This window comes from Pyrenophora tritici-repentis, chromosome 3 (assembly GCF_003171515.1).
Source record: "Pyrenophora tritici-repentis strain M4 chromosome 3, whole genome shotgun sequence".
NCBI classification, from domain to species: Eukaryota; Fungi; Ascomycota; class Dothideomycetes; order Pleosporales; family Pleosporaceae; genus Pyrenophora; species Pyrenophora tritici-repentis.
In genome coordinates this window covers 2,917,316-2,941,189 of record NC_089392.1, presented here as the reverse complement: position 1 = coordinate 2,941,189, position 23,874 = coordinate 2,917,316, and the positions used below count along the sequence as shown (strand labels likewise).

The following is a 23,874-nucleotide window of genomic DNA, read 5'->3' as shown; positions in this document are numbered from 1 at the left end:
TCAACGGGCACGTGTGCGCGATAACGAAGGACACAAGAGGAGGACATAAGGGCATACAGGAAGGCGTATAGCGCTAGCCGAGATAGGCAACTAGCTACATTTCGGCAGCAGGATATTATTACAGATTTGGAGGATTTGGGGACGGATCTGATCTCCCGGCACAAAAAGAAAAGATAGTCAGTGTTGGGAATCGAACCTGCGGTAGATAAGGCAGCTGGTTGCTGCATGCACGAGCTTGGATTACACGGCTGACTAAGCCGTGTGGTCCGAGCTCTGGCTGCTGCCTTACTGCCGACCTCCCTCCACCTCCATAGAACAACAAGAACAATCACAATCATTTCAACTCGTTGCAACGAAGGTGATTCCGATACCTTAGCCGTATCAACATCTGGGCCTCGAAATTAAATAGAAGAGAATTACACCCCACGGGGAGGTTGAAGTGTGCATTTTGTTTAAAAATTATATATGTCGGATCGTGAGTATCGGTAGAGACGTCGGCTGCTTGACACTTCGGCCCGACTTCGGCCCACCTTGCGCAGAGCTTAGGTGTACCTTCGTAGCAGCTATGTTCGTAGACAAATGAATACCAATACCAGTCACCAGAAGAACCTCGTTGTTGTTATTCACCCCGTACGATCGTACAAGGCCTACCAACAATATATTCCAAACTTCAGGACATACCTCTTATGTGGAAGAGCTGGAGCTGTGCGTACAAAAAAACAGGGCATGATGCAATTATGGGCTTAGCCCGACCTACTCTGTCTACACAAAGAAAAGAAAAGTAACAAGAATTATGCTGTCTGAGAGACTTTCTAGAATCTTTTAACTTTCCCTAAAATACAGAGCGGACAAAACGATGACTGGATAGGTGTTCTACTAAGCTATATAAACCTCGCCTCTCTGCGCAAATCTATCCTTCTTGCTCCACTTTCCTAAAATTATATCTGTTGTTTTCCAAAAAGAGGACGCTTCGTACACCATGCTGGGGTTGGGTTCCAGAGATTAAAAAAAAGGCGAGGTTGATGACCTGGGAGCCTGTCGTGTGAAGATTAAAATATATAGTGGTAGTCTGTCCCTCTTCCTGTCCTCTACATACTCTATTTTGATTCCTTATATCTAAAATCCCATTTATCCTCAAAATGTTGGGTTCGAATTCTAGAAAACTGAAAATGTATTGGAACAAGGTCCCTCTAGTAGTATGACTACTATGGATAACCAATTGGGAGGAGGGACAAGGCGGGGTGGCTGCAACGTATTGTATTGACTATCGTATTAAGTGTCGCAGACTCACTCTGTTGTGGTGGGTGCTATTGCCCACCGAGCAGTGCCTGCCACACCAGCATATTATGTGACTCCCAAGCACCTTCTACCCTGGACTGAACCCAGATATTCTCAACAAAATGTAAGTATACGCGATCATGGCCAGGGACGCCACCGTAGCTGTATAAAAATATATTCTAATATTCTATCTTTCTTACTTCTATCTGATTTATGTCTATCTCTACTACTTCTTTTTAAAGAATCAGTGTCAAAGAGACTATGTGAGGCACGGGTTTCGAAAATTAACGACTGCATGATGTATGGCGTGAGGGCTGATATGGATAAAGCGCATTCGCCTACCTCTTGTTCTTCTATTTCCTACTTTTTCTACTTTTTTCCAAAACATGAACCGGATAAACCTGTGTTGGTTTCAGGTTCCAAAACAATCACCACTAGAAGCAATGGCCTGGAAGGCTTGTGTGTATATATACTATACTCGCTAGGCTGTCCTCTTACTTCTACTATAAATCCTCATAACATTCCGAAATTTCTAAAACATTGGTATATGTTGAGAATATCTGAGTTCAGTCCAGGGTAGAAGGTGCTTGGGAGTCACATGATATGCTGGTGTGGCAGGCACTGCTCGGTGGGCAATAGCACCCACCACAACAGAGTGAGTCTGCGACACTTAATACGATAGTCAATACAGTACGTTGCAGCCACCCCGCCTTGTCCCTCCTCCCACTCGGTTATCCATAGTAGTCATACTACTAGAGGGACCTTGTTCCAATAGTATATTTGGAGATCGGGTCAAAGTTCCAAAAAAACATAAACACGATTCATGATTGGAAAGCAGGGTGTTAGAAATATATCACGCCCACTGGCGTGCTCTCCGACTTCCACTATAAACTTATACAACATTCCGAAACTCTTGAAATAATCTATCAGCCCTTCTTATAGAGCTAAGTTCCAGAAAATTCATACGAAACGTTACATGATTTGAGAGGTTCATGTGGATAAAATACCTTTGACAGCTAGTCCTCCTGATTTCCTCCTTATCTGTAACCTTTTCTTCTTCGTCTTCTTAAAAGTCTGTCACTGTTGGAAGGTCTATAGCACTAGTGCTGAAAGGAAATAACGATAACTAGGAATGCATTCTGTTCGGTGATGGTGATTGATTGTCTACGAACATAGCTGCTACGAAGGTATACCTAAGCTCTGCGCAAGGTGGGCCGAAGTCGGGCCGAAGTGTCCAGCAGCCGACGTCTCTACCGATACTCACGATCCGACAGTCACCAACGTCCAAATATTAGGCTCCACTCCCGCGATACTCAACCATATCGACATTCCTGGCATGCTGTTTCCTTGCCCAGTCCGGCTAAAAATCTCGCACTATGGATATGTGTGTTCTGCTTTACAAAGCTCCAGCCTGAGCGTATATGAACCGATTATCCTAGGGGTTTCCCCTGATCTCTTCTACACAGCACTGAAAACTTATATCTTCTATGAATGCAGAAAAAAAGATCGCAAGAAGGTACGATGCTGACTTTCTCTGGTTCTTAAAAAAGTCTCTCGTCTCCTATGTCCCTTTTCCGAGATCTTGGAAATGCAATATTAATCATCCTGATGACCTGGACAGATGTATTGGCAGAGTGTATATATATCCTCTGCTGCAAGCTGTACTTTCCTTCTCCTCCACTTTCCTATTCCACGGACTCTTTCTTTCTAAAAACGTCATCATCAAGCCGGCATGGACTAAAAACTGATCGCAAAACTTCTCATGTCTGTGTGGAGAATCTTCGGCAAATTTGAAAATCTCAGAATGCACAACGCCATGATCGGCGGCTGTTCTTGCGAAACTCCACCGTACCTGACAACTGTCAAGTCATACGTGTACGCTATTTAAAACATGATCTTTTGAGAAAAGTAAAGAAATTCTAAAGAAAGCAAACGCAAGATAGTGCTTGTACCCTAAATGAGTTGAGCAAGAGGAACTCCACAGATAATTTCCAACGGTAAAATTATACAATCCTAAATCGGAAAACTACTTCTACAAGAAACTCGTCAAATGAACCGCTCCACGAGGATATTGTTCAGAAACCCTGACTATTCATCCCCCCAAATCCCATCCCCCCGTATGGCCCATTCTGCGGAACCCACCCGTTAAAGTTATCAGCCGTGAGATCATTCCAAAGATACAAATCGCCGTTTTGAAACGCGGCTGAAAAATCTCCCATTTCATGTGTGTATGCTGCTTGGTCACCCACAGGCTGTTGTTGTGCTGGGGTTGTTGTGTCGAGGCCCAATTCGTTCGTATTCCACGTTGGCTGGGTAGGATACGAGTTTGTGATGTTGAAATTTGGCATTTGTAGTGCTTGTGGGGGATGAGGATGATGTTGATGTTGTTGTTGTGATGTGGTGACAAGCGATGGGTTGACTGGGGATGCTGTTCCATGTTGTGAACTGGGCTCTACAAACGCTGGTGTTTGGTTTCCAGTCGTTGGATCGCTATCGTCGCCTGACTTTGTCTTTCTTCGTTTTTGGTCTCTACCTTCTTTCCGCCACTCCCGGTATTCGTCCCACCAGCTCTTCAGTTTTGCTTCGAGCAAAAAGTTCCAGTGACTTGGGTTTCGGCACTCTTGCGGTCCTGCTGCCTCTTTTGTTTTCTTCAGCACCGTATCAAGATAAAATTGCACTTTGAGGTTCTGGCTTTCGAATAACTCGCCCATCTCCGCGTCGGTTCCGACGGCATAGTCGGCTTTCAGCAATGTGACTAGCGAATAAACCGCTCGGACGTAGAGGGCGTTTGGTGATTTTCGTAATTTGTCGGTTGGGACTGCAATGAAGCTGTCTAGCATGGCATGTGCTGCGCTTATGCATTTGGTAGTGGCGTTGATTTGGAGGGCTGATCGGGAGAGGAGGGACTCTGGTTGTACACAGTCGTCGTCTAACGCGGGCAGAGTGACGTATCTGTTCCTGAACTCGATGACTGGTAGGATATGACATTAGTCTCGAAGGTGCTCAATTGAGCATACGACTCACCATCATAGCGGCCTCCGTCCATGCCAAACTCCCACATGGAAAGCATATCTGCGTGATACTCTAGCTCGAGGTTCACTAACAGGTCAGCAAAGCACACCTAAGAAGCTTGTCTAGATAACCTACGTGTCATGACATCGTCGGGGACCGACTTCCTCCAATCTTGCATCCTCCGATCGAAGATGCGCAGGATGATTTGCATCCGCAGTTCCGAGAGAGTGAAACTAGTACTCGCATCGTCGAAGCCAAACGCGGTATTAGCTTCATCAGCTATTCTTTGTAGTTTTAGCCACGCGAGGATCCTTTTGTCATCCAAAAGCTTCGACTTTTCTAGAATGTTGGAACATTCTTCCATCCAGCTGTTGAAGAGTAGGATATTGGGTCGCTTCAATCTCATCGAAAAGCCCGCGCTGATAATGTATAGCAACAGGATAGTACGACAGTGCTCAAGTAGTTCCTCTGGTGAGGAGATCTTGTGTAGTGTTCTGATCGCACGTTTAGGCAGCTGTTCGTGCGTTCTGGGCTTGGAAGTCAAGCCCAGCTCGAGCGCCATTGATGCTGCCATGTTAACCCACTGGTAAATCTGAAGGTGGCCAGGCGTCTTTGAAGGCGAATAGTAAGAAACAGTGACAATCAGCGCCTGAATAGCTTGGACTGACTTCTCCCCTTTGATGAACGCAGATCGAGCGTACAAGAGAACTGTCTCCTCATGGAGTCTGTCTGACAAAGCGGAGCCTTTTGAGTGAGCAGCTGCGGCCATGATTGCGTGGAACAGTGCCGGCTTATTTGACCGAAGATCGAGGACATCCCAATGTTTAGGTATGGTTATGCCCGGACAAGCAGTAACGAGCTCATTGCGCCAGATAGTCAAAAGCTCCCGTGCCATGTCTTCAGAGACAACATTGCGATCGATTATGTCGTTTTCAGAAGACCCGAAAAAGTCTGTTGGCGCGCCAGTGACGGCAGCATCGGCCATTGGTCCTGTGCTGACGGGGGCCGTAAATACAGAATACGTCGACGTCGTCCCAGCCGATTGACTTTGGACGCTCGGGGGTTTTCTCTTTTCTCCTGTATGTGCTTGGTCGTCTGACTCGTCTTCAGATTCATGTTCGCTGACGTCATTGGATGATCTGGTGGTATTTGTCTTCAAGAGACTGCGCATCTGCTGTATTTCCTTCTCCAATTCCGTTACTCGCACATCTGTTCTTTTTCGTTGTCTCCTCTTAGCAGGCGGCGCAAAAACGCAAGTCCGATTGGCCTTGGCGCATCGTTGGCATTGCGACGAGCTCGTGTCTGGATTCATGAGACATCGAACCTTTGAGATGCGGCATGCCTCACAAGCGCGATTCAAGGGTTGGTCCTGTGGTTTTTTGGGTAGCTCAGAGTCCGGGCTGTTGACAAGTTGGTCGGACAAGTTCCATCGCGCGCCGGGTTTGTCGCTGGCTTCATTCGTCCGGTCTGTCATAGTGTTTCAGGGTCCTCGTGGCGGCAGCGTTATGGGTAAAGCTGGGCGCACAGTTTCTCGAATAGTCTATGGAATGTAGACGCCCATGCATAACGTCTCTGAACTTTCCTTGCTCTTGCTAACTGTGCAATTCCATCTTTGTCATCAAGGCGTCCGGTTAGCGCGAGGACCGAAGCGTATAGTTATCGGGACCAGCTAGTGAAGTTTCCGGGCTTCAGGCTTACGCACGACAGCTGTACGGAAAGTGCTAGTGGTCGCGTGTTCTTTTCCGATAACAAGACGAATAGTCCGGACAAGGACCAAAAAGTACAGTATTAATAAGAAGACGTTGATGTACGAAGACTGGTGCCTGGAAGATGCCGACAGGGCGGAATTTAAATACGCGCCAACACCGATTTGGAGGATAAATGGCCTTAACGGACCAGGTACTCGTGGCAGTCTGGTGCGACGCATGTCTTCTTCACCGTTGGACGTGTCTTCGTGCATAATCTGCGACGTCGAGGTCTCATTATAGTAGCCATAACTCGACGTCGCTGGAAAAGGCTTGGGACCGTGGCGTATCTAAGGTTTGCAGAGATTGTACGAACCTGTGTCGCGGAAACACGCCGCACCCAGCCACACGCACTAGACCAATGAAGTGCTGGCGCACATGTGCGCAAAGCAATCACCCGAATTTTACATTTTGCATTTTGCATTTTGCATTTGCATGTGAAGGCATTAGAAGGTCAAGAGCCTTGTGAAAGTCTCCGAACATGTGATGGGTCACCAAGGTACAAGTGTGGCGATCATCGCGTCGGCTTTTGGCATGTCAGTGGAGAGCATGCCGTAAGGCGCCCCATAGTTTGCCGTCGGCAAAACCATAGGGCGTGGCTACGCACGAGTGACTAACTATGTGGAGATTCATCACCTCGCACTCAGAAGCTCTCCTTCGTTCTTCACATTACCATCTGTAGTTGCATGGAGTACATACATGTATTGATTCGTGTCCCACAGCTCAAGGCTTATCACATCTATTCATAACTCTCGTGCAAAGAGAAAAAAGGAACAACCCCCAATATCGACATTACAAAACCGATTATAACAACATTCGACTAGCAAAGCCAGAACCAAAACTTCTCCAGAGCGTTACGCGGGATCTGCTCAGGCCAAACCTCGGCATCAAGTGCAGCCTTTCCACTCCAGATATCAGCCTCGGCCGGGTTGACCTGCTTGGTGCGCTTGAAGACCTTCCAGAAGATAAAGAGGAGACCGAAGATGGCAATGCCAATGTAGGCGGTGAAGAAGTCGGTCAACTCGTCTGGGCCCCAATTCTTCTTGGTAAAGACCTTGAAACCGTTGAAGAAGATGATCAGAGCAAAGTATACAAAAGCGGCCCATGCAGTGTATGGCTGGAACCTGCTCCGGAACACCAGCTCGTTGCGGTCCACATTTTGGGCGATTTGAGCCTTGCGGAAGCAGACATATGTGTAGCAGATGGAGCACCAGGTGAAGAGCGAGGCGATTGTGACCAAGTTCTGGAACCACGCGAACACCTTGCTGGCGCCAGTGCTGACACTCATGTAAGTGAGCAAAGAGATGGAGGCTGTGACTGCAACGCAGTAGATGGGAACACCCTGCTTGTTGCACTTGAGGAGAAACTGAGGAGCCTGTTTGTTTTGTGCGATACCGAACAGGTAACGGGAGCCAGTGTACAAGAAGGCGTTGCCGGATGATGTGGCCGATGTCAAGATAACAGCGTTGATGATGTGGGGCAGAACGGGGATACCGGCATTCTTCATGGCGATGACCCAGGGAGACTTCTGCGCACCCTTGGCACCATCAGCAGTGAGCTGGGGGTCGTTGGAGCTGATAGTAGTTCCGATGACGAAGGAACCGAGGACGTAGAAGAAGAGAATACGCCAGAAGACACGCTTGACAGCCTTGGGGATGTTCTTGCGGGGGTTGGCAGCTTCACCAGCGGCAACGGCGACCATCTCAACACCACCGTACGAGAAAGCTGCGTTGACGAGTGTGGACCAGAGACCAGTGAATCGTCCGGTATTGCCCGTGCCAACGTATTCCTTCATCGCACCTTCTTTCCAGTACCGGAAGCCGCGTCTGTCCTTGTCGGGAGCACCGCCCAACATGATGACCAAACCGGCAATCAGGAGACCTAGAATTGTGATGATTTTGATCGAAGCGAATATAAACTCGGCCTCTCCGTAAATCGACACCGCGAAGATGTTCAGGCCGATGATGAGCAGGATGATGAGGGTAATCCAGATTGCAGGGTTGTATCTGGCGACTGAAGTCAGTATATGTTGCCCTGCTCCTGAGTGGGCCTTGCTTACTTTTCTTCCGTGTCCCAAAAGTTGATCAACAGGGCGGCAGCAGAGATTTCGGCACAGAGGGTGATGGAGCTGTTGTACCAGTTGTTCCAACCGACGGCAAAACCAAGAGCAGGGTCGGCGTAACGAGCGGAATACTGGGGGATAGCACCGGGTAGAGGAAGCCATGTGGCCATCTCTCCGAGACATTGCATCATACCGAAGACTGCGACACCAGTGATAGTGTAACCGAGGAGAACAGAGACGGGACCAGCATTGGCGAAGGCACCACCGATACCCAAGAAGAGACCGGTTCCGATGGTTCCTCCGAGAGCGATGAATTGGATGTGACGAGACTTGAGACCTCGCTGCACGTATCCGTATTCTTCGGCGCGCTGGGCCGATCCGTAGACACCGGCAGCCTCATTTATGGCATGATCCTTTGTGTCGTGGATATCGCCAACACCGTGGTCGGAGGGCGACTCGCCAGCGACAGCAAACTGCTGCTTCTCGTTGTCGTGGGCCTGCATGATGGGGTCTCGATGCGCCTAGTATGGAGGGACAGGCAGATGATAGGGCTGAGCCTGGGTCTACCAAGGAAGAGTGCGTAGTAGCACGGCAAGCACAAAGGTGCGAAAGAGAGGGCGAAAGTTGACTGTCCCAGTAGACAGGTAAAAGGCAGTACCAGGATGATCTTTATATTATCAGGTCCGTGACGGTGTTCCAACCATTTCGAGCGCCTTCACTTACCCCGGCCACCGAGCACAACATCAGAACATGGGCTAGGCCCTAGCGGCAAACAGCAGGCTGCAGACTAAATGGGGCATAGCTCTGGTCGTCTGGAATGCTGGTGGTAAGATGTGTATTGACTAGCGAATAGAAGGGCCCCAGGGACAGCGGCGATGCCGTTGCCAGACTAAAGTTCACCCAGGGTGCATGATAAGGGTGAGCTCATGCGACTGGGGTAAGATGAGCGACAACCACAACTTCGGCATCTCGTTATTACTATGACTGCAGTTCCGTCAAGCCGACGTGGGGTGTTGCTTCTCACTCCCAAGCCGCTTGCTTCCGGACGATCTTGGAGCCGCTTGATTGCCATATTGTCGTGGTGACGCTGACGCCGGGCAGGCTGGGTATGGTCCCTAAGATTTCCCCAGCATTATTGTTGCAATCGCTTTCATCCGGATGGCATGTCACTTGAGCAGCACGCGACAGGGTGATACGGGGCGTTGGGCCTCCCAATTCGCTCAAGGGTGAGATTTGGCATTGAGACAAGCCTCGCTGACGCTCAAGCAAGCAGCTATCGAGCCTTTTGGCGCTGCGCTAAGCAATCTGGGCAGGTGGATCATGCTTGACAGCCCATCATACTGCAAGCCACTATCGCAGGCTGACGACTTTTCCGGAGCGTGTCCAGATGAGGAGTGTTTCTAGAATGCCTAGCGCAGGCAGACCCCGACAAAGGGCCGCGACTGGCAGCTCGTGCGAACCACTATCCTGACTTTTGGCATCTGACCATGGCCTCGGGCTTTCGCCAGAACGACACTTGTGAACAAAGGCCGTTTAGTATATTAGTCCAGATACGGAAAATGCAGCAGGTAGAAGGAAAATGATGATGGGCACATGTGTGTGTGTGTGTCTGAAGGAGTATGTAACGTTACCCCGCGTCGGAACCTCTGCGGTCCACTGTACTCGGGGTGGTCAATTTGCTCACTATACTCTGGGCATGCGGAGTGAATGTCGCCACACTGCGACGCTTGGATCAAGTAGCTTTCACAGGCTTGCAGATTACCGGTAGCCCGTACAGACATGCAGCTCATGTCTAGCCAATAAAGAAGCCAAGATTCAGGGAACATATGCCGGAGCCGTATCGTGGGTGACCCGAGCGTTGTTGGTAGATAGCCAGTTCTCAAAGGTGCTCGTATCTGGTAGTTTAAGGAAGCGCGCACCTAGCCCTTCCCGCCACCCTATCCGTGAACCGGCTTTCAAAGTCACATCATGTGTAATAATAAAGCTACAAGCCAATCACAGTTTCCTGCACGCTGGTGTGAGTCTTGTCACGACATCGCGGATTTCTTGCCGTGTTTGTTCGGCGGTGAGAGTCGCTGTACCACCCACATGACGGTGCTCACAACCAAACAGCGCCATGTCCCGGCCCTACCAGATTCTCGGAGAAAGACCGCCCGCATGTGAGTATTGAGCCTGGCTTGTGGGGTGCCATTCAAGCCATCCTGGGCGGCTCACATACGACGGACGGTAAGCATACCGGTAGCTGACCGATGTGAAGATTACCATCTGGTAGTCACCAACGGGACGGTCGCAAGCTCCAAGAATTGTACCGCATACAAGTCCAGGACCCTTGTGAATGCCCAAATCGCGGAAATTGAACCCTGGTATTGACATCAGATCACGGGATGAATTCCATCAACATTGTTGTATACAAACATACTTTTTAAACAAGGCAAGACAATCAGCGCCGTACTAAGCAACGTGTCCATTTATCAATTCCATTCATCCTATTCTGGTAGTACCCGTGCTGTTCGAGTCATGCAGAATGAACTGCATCCCTCGACGTTCCCGCATACGCATGTGCTGTAAGACAATAAGCCGTTCTTTCCGCGTCTTCGGATGGCCTAGTCAGGGGAATCTTTTGTGGTAGATATCCAGGATACTCTGTTCCCATTGGCTGCCGGCCTGTGTACAGTATATAAGCTGTGTAGGGCTTCCAGCCACCCAGCTCCGAGCGCGTTTTAGCCAGGACCAATCTTCGGCATGTCGTGGTGCTCGCTCAAGCCGCTTAGGTATTTGTTAAGCTCCTCCACCTTCTCTTTGTGGGTCTTGACGCCTTCCTTCCTCATCCTCTCCTCCAACCTCTTCCGTCGCATTTCATCGTATCGTCTCTCGGCTTCGGTCTTGTGTCTGCCACCGCCCTCTCTTATCGATCGTTCCGCAGACTCGGGTGATAGAGAGCGACCTGGCGTACCCGAGTGGGATTTGGACGCGTCTTCGTCTGACGTGGGTCGTTTCGCGACGTCGGTAGGAGCTTCTTCGCTGGCTTTGGTCGTATCCGCGGCGGGCTTAGCCTTCTTCTTCTTCTTCTTTTTGTCGACCCCAACACCTTTGAGTTTCAGCGCGCCACCTGCCACCGCCGTGTAGTCTGAAGATGGCATCGTGGTGGAGTGACGGTGTGATTGTGGGCTTGCTCTTGCATGAACACGCGAAGATCAACCAACGGGTCCGCACGTGATGTGACAAAAGTGGAGCATCGACGTTTTGGTAACAACAGCCTATCGACAACCTACCCAGAAATATTTCCTCTGACCTCAGGTGCTCACCGAAACTTTCAAGATGGCTTTGTTTGCGCATTAAGGACAACAACCTGACACATCCATCTTAACGGCCTGTCGTACGACTGCAAGACAATCATCACGAGCTCGTACGAGTAATATGTAAACGTCTTATTCAGTTATCAATCTTCAAGATTACTCCATCCTTCGGTCGACAAAAGATTTGCAATACAGCTTATCTCGCACGTTCTTCGGCTCTTACTATTTAACCGCATTGTACCGAAGAGTCGACACGTCTCCGAGCACGGGGATGCATAACTTAATCGCAGCGACTATCACTTTAGAATAATCACAAGGGCCGAACCCCTGGCACCCGTTGCTCCAAGCTTCACCAGTACCCATCCATGGCAGATACAACAACGCCAGAGACCACCAGTGTATGTCACTTATCGTGCCCCACCTGCGGTGACGATTCTACAATGGAACCTCCGCGATGACGAGATAGGCGACCTTTGAAATGCGTATCCCGTGGACCACCGCCGAAACGTGGATGACATCGAATACGGGTCGGCTTTGCATTGCCGATTTCGAACTGGGAGGCCAGAGCGTACCCAACTTCATACGAACATTGCTGTGAGAACTGTTGAACCCTACGTAGCTCGTAACGCTTTGACAGAGACATGTGACAGAAGAGCGGTAACGCAGTATGCGCAGAATACGATGATAACATACTTCCGCCAAGCCGGACAACGCCAGGACACCATGTTGAAATATTTCCTGGCGCAGAAGACCTCCCGAAACCCGTGGAGCAAAAGACACACCCAAAACCTTCCGTCTGATAGACCCAATGACCCAAATCCCTCCAATTCAGAGGTCGCGCAATTACGAGAATAGCTCAGTCTCAAAAGTCGCACGACTGAGAAAGTAACTCTGCCAACTCCTCCAATGCCTCCTGATCTTCTTCCGTAAACCCGTTGAGTTCCGCACAGTCAATATCGATTATTGCCACTACCTGCACTTTATTAGCAACTCTGATCTATGCACTTTCCTTCCACAATCCCCGAATTGAACCAACTAAACTCACCTTCCCATCCTGTACAACAGGAACAACAATCTCACTCCTGCTCTTCCCATCACACGCAATGTGTCCTGGAAACTTGTCTACGTCCTCGACAAGTTGCGTCTTCGCCTCTTTAGCTGCAGTCCCACATACACCGCGCCCAAACGCAATGCTCTGACAAGCGACCTGCCCTTGAAAAGGGCCTAGTAGAAGGCGCGTCTCTTTCGCTGGGTCGGTGAAGTAGAAACCAGCCCAGTTTACCGATGATGATGGTGAAGGGAGGGAGTGGTAAGCGTGCCAGAGCAGAGACGCTGTATTTGAGAAGTTACTGTCGCATGTGTGTTAGACGATATAAATAACAAAGACCGCGCCAGTCATGATATAGTGTAGACGTTGGCTTACCAGACCTGCGAAGACGAGTTAGCATACAAAAGCCATAAAACTCATACTTCCACGCTCTTTCCTATAACATTAGAAAACGACGTTTCCTTACCCAATTCCTCTGTCCATCGAACAGTGACCTCGCTTGCTCGAGGACTTGTGCATAAACCTCCTTTTTACTCATGCCCGATGCAAAACTGGAAGAGTCCGCGTGCACCTGTCACACCAGTCAATCAACCGTCGCGTCCAACACGCCGCCCACATACCATTTTGAAAACTCCGAAAATATTCAATGTGCTTTCTCAGTGTTCCACACCTACAAACACAAAGAACGCAGTTTCCTCGGCTGTTTCTCCGCAGTCGCCGATGCTTCCCGGTCGGTCACGATGGCAAATGCAACGCACACAGATGAATTTTGCAACGTCTGAGACGATCAAATCGAGGCTTCTTGTAACGAAAATACTTCTGTATGATAGACAGTCTTGGATCTGTATATTATGTACACCTTTGTATGACTCTTCTCTTGTGTTCGGCAGCCGGGCATGCACATAAGTCAAGGACCGCGTTCCGTATCCCCCAAAAAAGCTACTGAAGATGGCGTCATCGTCTAATTTTCGTCGTCTGGTTACAAATACAATAAAGGAACGACGATAGAGTGCAGCCAAACCCAGTGTTCTTAATATACATAAAGTAATCATTATGAAACAAGCCCTTTCCAGACATCTAGGGAAGAATGTATTGGTATTCTTCCTCGTCTCTACCTGCATCGTTCGGCCAAACTCATCCATCAATCCCCACCTTGAACGAAAACCATGGTGTAAAAAGAACCCTGACTCCACTTCCTGTACCAAGGAGAGAAATTTTACACAATCCCAATAAAGTCTTTTGTACTGCTACCAATCCACATTCTCTTGAATATCTACTGAGAACGATGCACGCTGCACGTGTGCAATGTCGTACACAAACATCCAACTACATATACATCCTACCCCACAACTTACCTTCATGAATCACAACTCGGCCGGTTGGCGCAATGGTAGCGCGTGGCCCTCCTAAGGCCAAGGTTGCGCGTTCGAGTCGCGTGCTGGTCGTCCACAAGACGGATGGGTGATTGATGGGAATCTATCAAGTTCATGCTTTCCAAAGATGCACTAGTCTGTCCAGACTTTCTTTTTGCAAACCAAACTTCCTTTTCTTTTAGTCAGGTTGTTCTGGCAACCAGGCGAAGATCACCATCATCCAGCTATTAATTGACTAAATAAGCAGCACAGTACTAGACGTGTGTGTGTGTGTGTGTGTGTGTGTGTGTGTGTGTGTGTGTGTAAACAAAGTCTTTGTTTTTGTATCGTAGTTGGGAAAGTAATAGTACTAAGTTTTAAAACTAACAATGCTTTCTGTTTGTCATTAACTCATACACGTCATGAACATATCCGCAGGCCAAGATTACCGCGCGAAAAGGGACAAGACAAGAGTCAACCAATGTAGTGGTGGGCAAGAAACAGTGACTGGTGAAAAACGAGACAGACAATGGGAAAAGAGAAGAAAAGACATTAAGCACCCATGCGCCCCCACCGCCCCAGGAGATTCCAAAATAAAGGTTATAGCCCAACAACACCGTTATGCACACACTTTGGTGATCCAGATAAAAAACGCCAGCCCACAGACATATGTAGCGTCGAGCCCACGGGGAATGCTGATCGACGAGGAAACTGGCTGAGGAGAAGAAAAACGAACAACGGTCATGGAGGATGTCGTGCTCCAAGGCGCCATGCTAGAACTCCAGAATTAAGATGGGAAGGTGAGATCCAGAAACATTGCTCATGACTTCGTGCTGCGAGAGATGGCATTGCCAACGCTGCCAACACGACCGCTGGTCTTTCGCACACCAGACTTGCCGTCTGTGCTTCGTCGTGCAGGGCTCGAGCGGATCTTGCTCATGCTGATGCTGCCGTTTCCGCTCTTCTCTTTGGGTGTCTTTGGCCGGCCAGTTGGTGCAGTGTTCTCGAGGTCACTCTCGTCACCAAAGCCGAAAGAGGTATGCGTTACCGAGGTCTGGACGACGGATGTGGTGCTGAAAGCACGACGCTGCTTCTCCTTGTGGGTTGGTGACCGTGCTGGTGAGCGCGATGATGTTCGCCGCGCGATCTGACGGAGGTGGAATTCCTCGTCTGACTCGCCATCAAAGCGAGTGATGTCTGCCCTGACTTCTGTGTGCGATTTTGTAAAGGGTTCGTTCTCATCGATGCGCTGAGGTGATTGTCGCACGCTGCCGTAAAGCTTGCTAGTCTTCCGCGGCTGCCCTGGTGTGGGTGCAGGCAGGTTATCCTCTAGCACGCCAATGTGCCCTGAATTGCTTCGCTCGTTCGACTCAATCTCACCGAGCGCTGAACGCTTCTGCGACCCGTTGGGTGGGGTGAAGGTTTGCCCGTTGCTAGCAAGGCGCTGCTTGTGTGGTGACTTGGTGGGTGTCGATGGCACCATCTGCGCATACTTGGCCTTCATGGTATCCTCGTACCACCACTCGCGGAAGGTGCCCTGGTTAAGGTGGAGCCAGTGCTGTTGAGGTCCAACGACCATACCTGGACGCATGAAGCGCATGTAGGCGATGATCTCGTTGGCAGTGAAGCCGTGTTTGTAGATCAAGTAAGCTCCAATGAGGCAGCCAGTCCTCCCTAGTCCAGCCTTGCAGTGAACGGCAATGCCACGCTTCTGCACGGTGATCATCTCATGTGCGAGGTTGACAAACTTGCGAACAAGCGATAGAGGTGGGCAGGTTCCGTCGTCGAAGATCATGTTCAAGTGCTGGATGCCGAGCTTGGTGAAGTACGAGGATGAGTACAGTTCGGAGTTCAATCGGACTACGAGGCCGACATTGCGAGCGACGAAGTGAGAGAGGACGTTCTTGAAAGGGCCAGGGAGTCCAGATCGTTGGATTTCGGCAATATTGGATGGAAGCGTCGCATACATGGGCGAGGAAGTCGGGATCTCGTGGGTGGGCTGTTGCTGTGGTGACGCAAAGGCCAGGAAGTTGGGGGTGACCCAGTTGAAGTCGCCCATGTCGACCCGCTCAAACTTCTCGTACCTGAGCATGTTAGTAATGTTCAGTGGATGCAACATGGCGGACCTACTCCTCCAAACTGAAGTCCTTGAGCCCGCAAAGACCTTCCTCCTTGGCCTTCCAGACACCGTAGATGACATCCTGAATGTTCAGAACGTAGTCGGCCTGGCTGTAGCCGGCGTCACGAAAGGGCATGCACGGCGGGTCCATCTGGGCAATGGGCGCCAGCGCCAAATGCGGTGGCCAAGACTGGATGAGTACCATGTAGCATGCCAGGATACAGGCCGAGTTCGCGCGACCTATGCATGTTAATATCGGCACCCGAGTGGTTAGGGCGGAGTGGTCTTACTCCTCGAGTCGGCACCGCTCCAGAAGACTACTGGGCGGTCCTCGTTTGCGGGGTCTCCCAACACCTCGTGCAGCTGGACAGCAAACCGGTAGAGGTGACCAATGTGAAGTGGGCCAAAGTCACCGTGGAAGGCATTGTAGAGCAGCGTCTTGTCGATGCTGAAGTAGACGGGGGGATGCGCCTTGTGGCCAGTAGCAGTGGGGCCTGCATGTGCCCGCGACGACCGCTTGGAAGGCGACTGGCTCTGCTTGGGGTACGGGAAGGGTGTCGAGGCATCAGGCGCATATGTGTAAGATGCGAGATAGAGCCTGTCTTGGATATACTAATTTGCGCATGCATCAGAAGGGAGGTTCAGGGCGCATTGTTTGGGCCTTTGTTGTGATGCTCACCTCGATGACCTGGCCGTAGCTAGTCGTGGAAGCGCGGGGCATTTTGCCTACTCGCTCGCGTGGTGAAGACATTTGGAAGAAGAAGGCGCGACTCTCGGAATGCGTGTTTCAGTGGAGGAAAGGTCGACCGGTACCTGCGATGATGTCGTGGTGGGACGGGTGCGGAGGCGTGACTTGTTAGGTACTTGGAACAAATGCACGGTATGGCGGCAGCGCAGGGCAATTGAGGAGAGGCTGTCGGACTGGAGCTGTGGGCGTGAATGCCGTCTGCGTCTCCTGCTGCGCTTTGGGGAAACAATAGCTGTAAAGATGTGTGACCAGCGGATGGCTCGAGGTTTAAGCAGATGTCAATGTTGTTGTTGTTTACAACCGCGCACGGACGCTACCACTAGCTCCACTCCACGGTTTCGGGATGACCGCCCTGGCCACAACAACAACTCTAGACATCCTGGCCCGAGCGCAATCAAAACACGGCACGACGTGAGCCTCTCCCTGCTCAACATCCGCCGCATGGCCCGTCATGTGCTCATGCATGCGCGGCTGCGGCCTGGAACTTCATGGCTCTCCCAGATAGAATAGTGACTGATTTCGTCTCTTAGGAAACGTCTTGTGTCTTGATTACCTCCCTGTAGCTGTTCAGCTGCATGACCTCACAGGGTCCAAAAGAATACTGGCTACTGGCATCTCGATTGATGCTGTAATCGTAGACTTGTTTGTATCACTACGCTAAGGGCCAGCTCACATCACGATCGTGCCCTCTGCATGCAGCCGTGTAGCCGCTATTGCATCTGTTGTGCCACCTGGTTAGCCTTGCCAACACAGCCGTTGCGTAGGGGAGACGCATATCCACCCCCGACACTTGACCACAATCTTGGTCCTTGCTATGATACGACGAGGCAGGACAGAGGGATGGCTCAAGCAGCCCGTCGACGCCTTGCCTACATGGGCCACTTTCCACGGTGTCCAGTTCAATGGCGTCAAGGTCGGCCCTTTACCAGGCTATGAAGACAGAGGATCGACCGTCGTCGCCAGCCAAGCCCTCCAAGCTGGCAACGTTGAGCCTCTCCTGATTGTTCCCAAGGAGTTGATCATATCTCTGCGAAGCATAGAGCTTATTGCAAAAGTGGACCACCATCTTCACGACCTCCTCGATTCTCTTGGTGACTTTGGAAGGGTGTGACAAACCTCTACGGTGTTGAAGTCCCAAATATGAGACTGACAAGTAGCAGACAACAAGAGGTGCCGTGCTCACGTTTCTACTGTTTCAAGCAACCATCTGTTGTCCAGACACCAAGGATATCGGTGTTCTGAACCCTCTTACCGAATACGTCAAGTTCCTCCCAGATGAGCTGCTTCCCACCTTCTGGACCGAAGAGGAACTTGAACTTCTCGTAGGGACCACGCTTAAGCCTGCTGTTGGCGCTAAACTCAATGGTCTACTGCGCGAGTTCGAGAAGCTGCGCACCGCTACCGAGTCTATCCCTTGGTGTGCCAAGTACTGGTGGAACGAAGACAGCGGCATGGTGACTTTCGATGACTGGATGCGTGTGGACGCCATGTATAGATCTAGAGCACTAGAATTTCCAGACGTCGGTGACTGCATGGTACCGTGCATCGATATGGCCAACCACGCATCGGGCGATGCAACAGCCGCGTTGTACGAGACTGATCGCGACGGGAACGCTTTGCTTTTGCTTCGAGATGGCAAAAACATCGCGCAAGGCGGGGAGATTACCATCACGTACGTCATCATCAGCATGGTAGTATCCTCCCTAACAGACTTAGGTACGGCGATGACAAGGGAGCGTGTGAAAACATCTTCTCGTATGGCTTCGTTGAAGAAACAATGACGACTGCCAAAGTCATTTTCTTGGACCTTGACATCCCAGACGATGATCCACTAAGACCGGCCAAGATGTATGTTTCGACAGCCGCACCTGGCTTCCGCCTCTTTGAGCAAAACGGCGCCATAGAATGGGAAAGCGACTATGTATGGCTTGTTGTAGTGAACGAAGAAGACGGTCTAGACTTCAAGATTCGACAGACAATAGACGGCAAGAAAGAAATCCAATCTTTCTGGAAGGAGCAGGAGCTAGATACTGTCAAGCTACGTGTACAACTCGAAGAGGACCCAGCATGGGATGTCTTCCAGCTACGCGCAACAGTACTTTTGGAGAATCGCGTTGACGCGCAGATCGAGACGCTCAAAGGATCGGCACGCACTAAGCGCGAGGCTACTATACGGGATGTGCCGTGGACACTGGCGGAGCGACTCCGAAGTCTGGAGCTAGATATGCTAGAGCGAGCCCTACTCACTCTTGACAGGCAGGTAAGCGTTGTCATTCCCTATACCCCGCATTACAAGTACCCCGGACAGCAGTATGGCATTTGTCGGGCTGCCTTGGGATGAGTGATGCAGCCCGAAGAACGTCTTTGCTAGCTCATGTGGTGTCGCATCAAGACCGGCAGTGTGCTTGACAAGCTAGACGTTTATACTTCTGTCCCTGAATGTGATCTGCGGAGCTATACATGATTTAGACTAACGTTGGATACAGAAAGCTAAACTCCTAGACTCAAAGGTCGTTATACATTATCTAGGCATGGACGAAGGAGCAGAAGATGAAGAAGACGACTTTTCTTAAAAGCCTGGTGAACACCACATTTGCACATTCGCAAGGGTCTACGGCACGAGTTCATATAACGTCGTGTAACCCTTCTAATTAATCTGGTTCCCACACAACCCCGAAGGTTCATGCAAGTCGCCTTAAAACGGTAACGGCCAGGAACACGACATGAAGCTCATTCATCGTAGAAGATCAATAGAAGCATCGCCCGCCGGTCATTCATTTCAGCTTCTTTAATCATCGCATGTACATACTTGACTATCTGTGCAACTATGCTGAAGTTCAAACATGGGAAGACCCGCCGAAGCTCGGCGTATATATCTGGCCACTGCAATTGCCGTATAATATTGCAAATTTGACAGATGTTGCTTGCGATGACTCTAAATGAAGCATGTGGCACAGCATCACACGGCTCGCGTGGCCGCCATCCCGAAACAACGGCCATTGTTGAGGGCGTCCAACATGCTTACCTCAAGCCCTATACACAGGGTCTCTCGATACAGGAGTATTGATGCGCGAAGAAGTTATCCATCAGGCTGAGAAGAAGATGTTACAACACGTTTGGGGGCTGAGGCGCGATAAGCGGGTTCCCGCGTTGCCCGTCATTGATCCGCCCCCAGCCGATATATATAAGCAGCCTGCATCCTCCACGAACGCTGCCTGTTCCACAAGACCGGAGACTACCTATGGTCTCTAGTCGACGTTGTTCAGCTTCTAGAAAAATTAGGGTGCGGCTGTGTTAGACTAGTTTATACCGTACTGGTGTCTTGGAAACAATCAGCACATGTGGTGTGTAAAGTGTTCATTGATCATACGGGCGGCAAAAAGGACCATCCTTTTAAACGAGCGGCTGGCTGCCGTGCTGATAGTCCTCATAGACGAGGCTCGTTGACTCACTCGGGCAGGTGGTGCAATGACAGCGGTCGGACCGGCATCTCCAATGATATGATGGCGATGCTTAGGCGTTCTTTGTCGCTGAAGCCACAACCCCGCAAGACGTTCGTTCCAGTCTGTCCTGTGTCCGCGATTCGGAGGTGCTGATAGACGCGGAAGAAGACGGTCGTAAATCTGACGAGTAAGGCAATTCCTGCATGTCGCATGGCAGCAGGGTCAGCGTTAAGGTTTAGCGGCCAATAGTAGGCGAAAGAGGTGTCGGCGAGTATATGCCCATCGTCTGTTCCATGATGGGATGGCGCCCTTCCGCCCCGCAGCCACCTGCACCCACAAATTTCCCCAGAGAAAGACTAGGCCAGGGTCGCAGTTAGCAGCTTACCAGTACATTTGCCAGGCCGTCCCCGATTCTTCCGTCTGTCTCTCTGCCTTTGCAAATCGCATGCACTCGCTCTGTTGATTTCGGTTGCCATCTTCGAGCCTGGTACGCTTACGACGATACGCGCCTGTCGGGAACGAAGCCCAACTTGACCAACTATACGGCCAGCGACCATCCATACTCGAGCACCGGCGCAGCGGATGACAGAACGTGACACGACTGATCAGTGAACCGCCCATCGGGCCTCAGACGAATAGTATGACCGTATTGCCGACACACAACCAACAACCGCCACCATGCCTGGAATTTTGCCCATGAAAGTGATCAAAGTCGGCTCAAGCTGTCAGAGCCGCATCGCCCAGGCTTGTGACCGCTGCCGCTCAAAGAAGATACGATGCGACGGCATCCGCCCCAGCTGCACCCAATGCACTAACGTCGGATTCGAGTGCAAGACGAGCGATAAGCTCAGCCGTCGCGCCTTCCCTAGAGGGTATACGGAATCCTTGGAGGAGCGCGTGCGCGTACTAGAGGCAGAGGTCCGCGAACTAAAGGAATTGCTCGACGAAAAGGACGAGAAGATTGACATGCTATCGCGTATTCATTCGCATTCTCCATCCGCGCCTTCTGCTGCAAGCCGACCATCGACACTTTCACCTGCTTCCAATGAAATCCGGGAGGCATCACAAGAGAAGGATGAGACGTTTAAAGTGCAGCAGGCACCGCACCTGCTTGATGATCTGAACAACGATTCGTTCTTCGTAGGCAACTCGAGTGGGCGAACACTTGTTGGTACGGTTCCTAACGACTTTACATCACCTGCATCGTCTAACACTTACCAGAGGCCTTCAAACAAAAAGCGCAAGAGACAGGCAGACTGTCGACTGATATCAACTCGAGTGTCTTCTTCGGCGCAGGCGCAAAGCGAACTCCCACTCATTCTCAGCGCATTGTTTCGTTCAAAGCCCCTCCCCGTCTCATTTCAGATCAAATGATCAACATCTTCTTCCAGGAGTGGGCGCCTTTGTTTCCAATCCTTCATCGACCGGCATTCCTTATCCTCTACGAGCAATATGTTGCCAGTCCAGATACCATGAGCGACAAGAAGGCAATCGCACAACTCAACCTCGTCTTCGGAATCGCTGCGCTGTCCAGTGACGTACGTATCACCCATATGCAGTGTCTCAAGCCAATACTAACCCACCAAAAGCCACGCGATGGTCAAGACATTGAATCCTTCGAAGCCCAATGGCAGAGTGCTATTGAAAGCTTCTTTATGGAAAATGACATCACAACGCTGCAGTGCCTTATCCTTGCCCAGATTTTCTGCCTGCTGAGAGCTGACTACTCTCGGCTGCTCAAATACAAGGGCTTGGCTATAGGACTGTCACAACGTCTTGGCTTACATCAGTCCCAGAAACGCTTTGCACTTGATGCGCTAACTAGCGAAACTCGAAAGAAGGTATTTTGGACACTATACACGGTTGACTGGTAGGTTGCCTGCCCCTCAAACCTCACCGCCGTGTTGCTGATCTTTGATAGTCTTTCCGCTGCACACCTTGGCCTCCCGAGGCTGCTCCGAGAGGACGATGTGCACTGCGAGTATCCGGTAGATGCCGATGACGAATACGTCACCGAGAAGGGCTTCCTGCCGACCCTCCCGGGGGAATACACCAAGCTTTCGAGCGCACTGGCACTCTTCCGCTTGTCACGTATTCTCTCCAAGGTCATCACGGAACTTTACCCCGGATCTGCGTCACACGAAATATCTTTCCGCACTATCGCAGCGCTTGCAGACGAGCTTGAGGACTGGCAAACTAACCTCGCGCCTCATCTCAAGTTGACGTTTGCACAAGACAAGCCAAGTACCAATGTGACCAGTAGCAGAGCCCCTGTGTTGGTATGTGTTACTGCGCCACACTGTATGCCCGGTATGCTGACATGACTAGTCCCTTGCCTACCACCATATCAGGGCGCTGGTGTATCGCCCAGCAGTTGCTGCCAACCTTGGCGATAGGGGTTCTTCGGCTGTAGTAGCCGTTGGCGATGCCTGCAAGCACATTGTTCAGATCGTCGAGCTCCTAGACGAACGCAGGCTGAGCTTCTCGTTTTGTCTCAACCGGAATGAGGTGCTTGTACAAGCAGGTTTTGGCCTCCTGTTTCAGATGGTCAACATTGCCCGCGAAGGCAAACTCATCAGGGACAGCAACCGCCTTGTTTGCTCTGTCATGGACATGCTCGAGCAGGGAAACGCTGCTGGCTATGTCGAGTTTCGGTGGGTGGGTTGTGACATCGTAGCTGTCCCTCCTATGGAGCCGATGCCAGCACCCCCTCTATCGCGACACAACTCTGAAAGCCATATGGGAGCACCTTTGGACACCTTCCGTGCTACCCACAAGTCACTCAAGGCCCTTGCAGCGCGGTTCTCGCCAAGTGCGATGAAGACTTCTCGTCAGGAAGCTCACGAGCCTCGTCGAGCAACCCTTCCTGCCATCTCACCCAATCTGGCCGTACATGCCAACCCATCGTCTACAAGCCTATCCTCCATACAATCAGAGCCACCTGTGGCCCGCTCAGAACCAACACTGAGCCCTCTTTCGCATCGTGCATCCTTCTCCATGCCTAACAAGCGTCGAACAAGTCAGTCAGCCAGCCAGCAGCAGCACCAGCAGCAACAGCGACAGCAGCAACAACGCAATATCGACTACCTATCTTTTGCTAGTGACCCATCGGCGAGTTATGCTCTTCAGAATGGCCCAAGCATCAAGACCGAAGTCTCAACATCGGACTGGGAGCGTATGCTCTCATCGCTAGACAATGGCCAAACAAACATCTACGACACCATCTATGGAGGCCCACGAGCCGACGCACTTTTGGATGTTGCTCCCTTATCCGCAAATGCCACGTGGTCACCCACTGTCTGGAACTGGAGCAGCTACAGCTCTGAAGCCCCGCCACCACAAAGTGTTCTCAGCTTTAGCGACGAGAGCCTTACGAGCGGCGAAGAGTTTGGCACCGGTGCTTGCGATTACGGTTCGACGCCTGGTAGCGATCGACTGTACCCTGGCATCATGATTCCTGGAGACTACGACACCACGGCGAATCTAGCAGCGCTCGATGGAGCTTATTGCGGTTTGTAACTGCCATGTCAATGACGAATCTCACGACGAAATTGACGATACGAGGGATTTGTGTATATACTGCTTTGGGGTGTCATTTTGTTGTTCTTGATACTGTTTTGCCACACAGTCTGCTTTGAGATACCACGCATTTTGCAGGAGCGAAAACAGTCGCTATCGAAATGAGGCAGGGGTTGATTAACGTTTTCTATCATTATTTAGTCTTGCAGCACTTTTTTGTCTGCTATTCTTGAATGTAATGAATTTCCATAA

At 50.7% G+C, this 23,874-nt stretch overlaps 8 protein-coding genes across 8 annotated transcripts; 3 read left to right on the top strand and 5 right to left on the bottom strand.

The window, feature by feature from the left end:
- Positions 1 to 3,353: 3,353 nt before the first annotated feature.
- On the bottom strand, positions 3,354 to 5,764 carry PtrM4_085070 (C6 zinc finger domain protein; the record flags this gene model as incomplete). Its single annotated transcript, XM_066106657.1, has 4 exons — positions 3,354 to 3,634; positions 3,725 to 4,249; positions 4,303 to 4,377; positions 4,426 to 5,764. The coding sequence occupies 4 exons, from the start codon at positions 5,762 to 5,764 to the stop codon at positions 3,354 to 3,356; spliced, it is 2,220 nt and encodes a 739-aa protein (XP_065963595.1).
- A 1,091-nt stretch (positions 5,765 to 6,855) lies between these two features.
- PtrM4_085060 (LysP, Amino acid transporter) lies at positions 6,856 to 8,600 on the bottom strand (the record flags this gene model as incomplete). Its single annotated transcript, XM_001940219.2, has 2 exons — positions 6,856 to 8,041; positions 8,095 to 8,600. 2 exons carry the CDS (start codon positions 8,598 to 8,600, stop codon positions 6,856 to 6,858), a joined length of 1,692 nt encoding a protein of 563 aa, XP_001940254.1.
- A 2,217-nt stretch (positions 8,601 to 10,817) lies between these two features.
- Positions 10,818 to 11,237, bottom strand: PtrM4_085050 (DUF1754 domain containing protein; the record flags this gene model as incomplete). Its single annotated transcript, XM_066106656.1, has 2 exons — positions 10,818 to 11,144; positions 11,214 to 11,237. 2 exons carry the CDS (start codon positions 11,235 to 11,237, stop codon positions 10,818 to 10,820), a joined length of 351 nt encoding a protein of 116 aa, XP_065963594.1.
- A 1,018-nt stretch (positions 11,238 to 12,255) lies between these two features.
- Positions 12,256 to 13,064, bottom strand: PtrM4_085040 (GAF domain-containing protein; the record flags this gene model as incomplete). Its single annotated transcript, XM_066106655.1, has 5 exons — positions 12,256 to 12,366; positions 12,439 to 12,725; positions 12,817 to 12,877; positions 12,908 to 13,012; positions 13,062 to 13,064. The coding sequence occupies 5 exons, from the start codon at positions 13,062 to 13,064 to the stop codon at positions 12,256 to 12,258; spliced, it is 567 nt and encodes a 188-aa protein (XP_065963593.1).
- A 1,549-nt stretch (positions 13,065 to 14,613) lies between these two features.
- On the bottom strand, positions 14,614 to 16,633 carry PtrM4_085030 (CDC14, protein-tyrosine phosphatase; the record flags this gene model as incomplete). Its single annotated transcript, XM_001940222.1, has 4 exons — positions 14,614 to 15,877; positions 15,924 to 16,152; positions 16,203 to 16,524; positions 16,592 to 16,633. The coding sequence occupies 4 exons, from the start codon at positions 16,631 to 16,633 to the stop codon at positions 14,614 to 14,616; spliced, it is 1,857 nt and encodes a 618-aa protein (XP_001940257.1).
- Positions 16,634 to 17,474: 841 nt separating this feature from the next.
- On the top strand, positions 17,475 to 19,001 carry PtrM4_085020 (SET domain containing protein; the record flags this gene model as incomplete). The annotated part of the gene is made up of 3 exons (XM_001940223.2): positions 17,475 to 17,765; positions 17,821 to 18,332; positions 18,377 to 19,001. The coding sequence occupies 3 exons, from the start codon at positions 17,475 to 17,477 to the stop codon at positions 18,999 to 19,001; spliced, it is 1,428 nt and encodes a 475-aa protein (XP_001940258.2).
- Positions 19,002 to 20,781: 1,780 nt separating this feature from the next.
- On the top strand, positions 20,782 to 22,427 carry PtrM4_085010 (uncharacterized protein; the record flags this gene model as incomplete). Its single annotated transcript, XM_001940224.2, has 4 exons — positions 20,782 to 21,274; positions 21,325 to 21,641; positions 21,693 to 21,973; positions 22,025 to 22,427. The coding sequence occupies 4 exons, from the start codon at positions 20,782 to 20,784 to the stop codon at positions 22,425 to 22,427; spliced, it is 1,494 nt and encodes a 497-aa protein (XP_001940259.2).
- Positions 22,428 to 23,280: 853 nt separating this feature from the next.
- PtrM4_085000 (uncharacterized protein) lies at positions 23,281 to 23,622 on the top strand (the record flags this gene model as incomplete). The annotated part of the gene is made up of 1 exon (XM_066106654.1): positions 23,281 to 23,622. One exon carries the CDS (start codon positions 23,281 to 23,283, stop codon positions 23,620 to 23,622), a length of 342 nt encoding a protein of 113 aa, XP_065963592.1.
- Between the last annotated feature and the right edge of the window lie 252 nt (positions 23,623 to 23,874).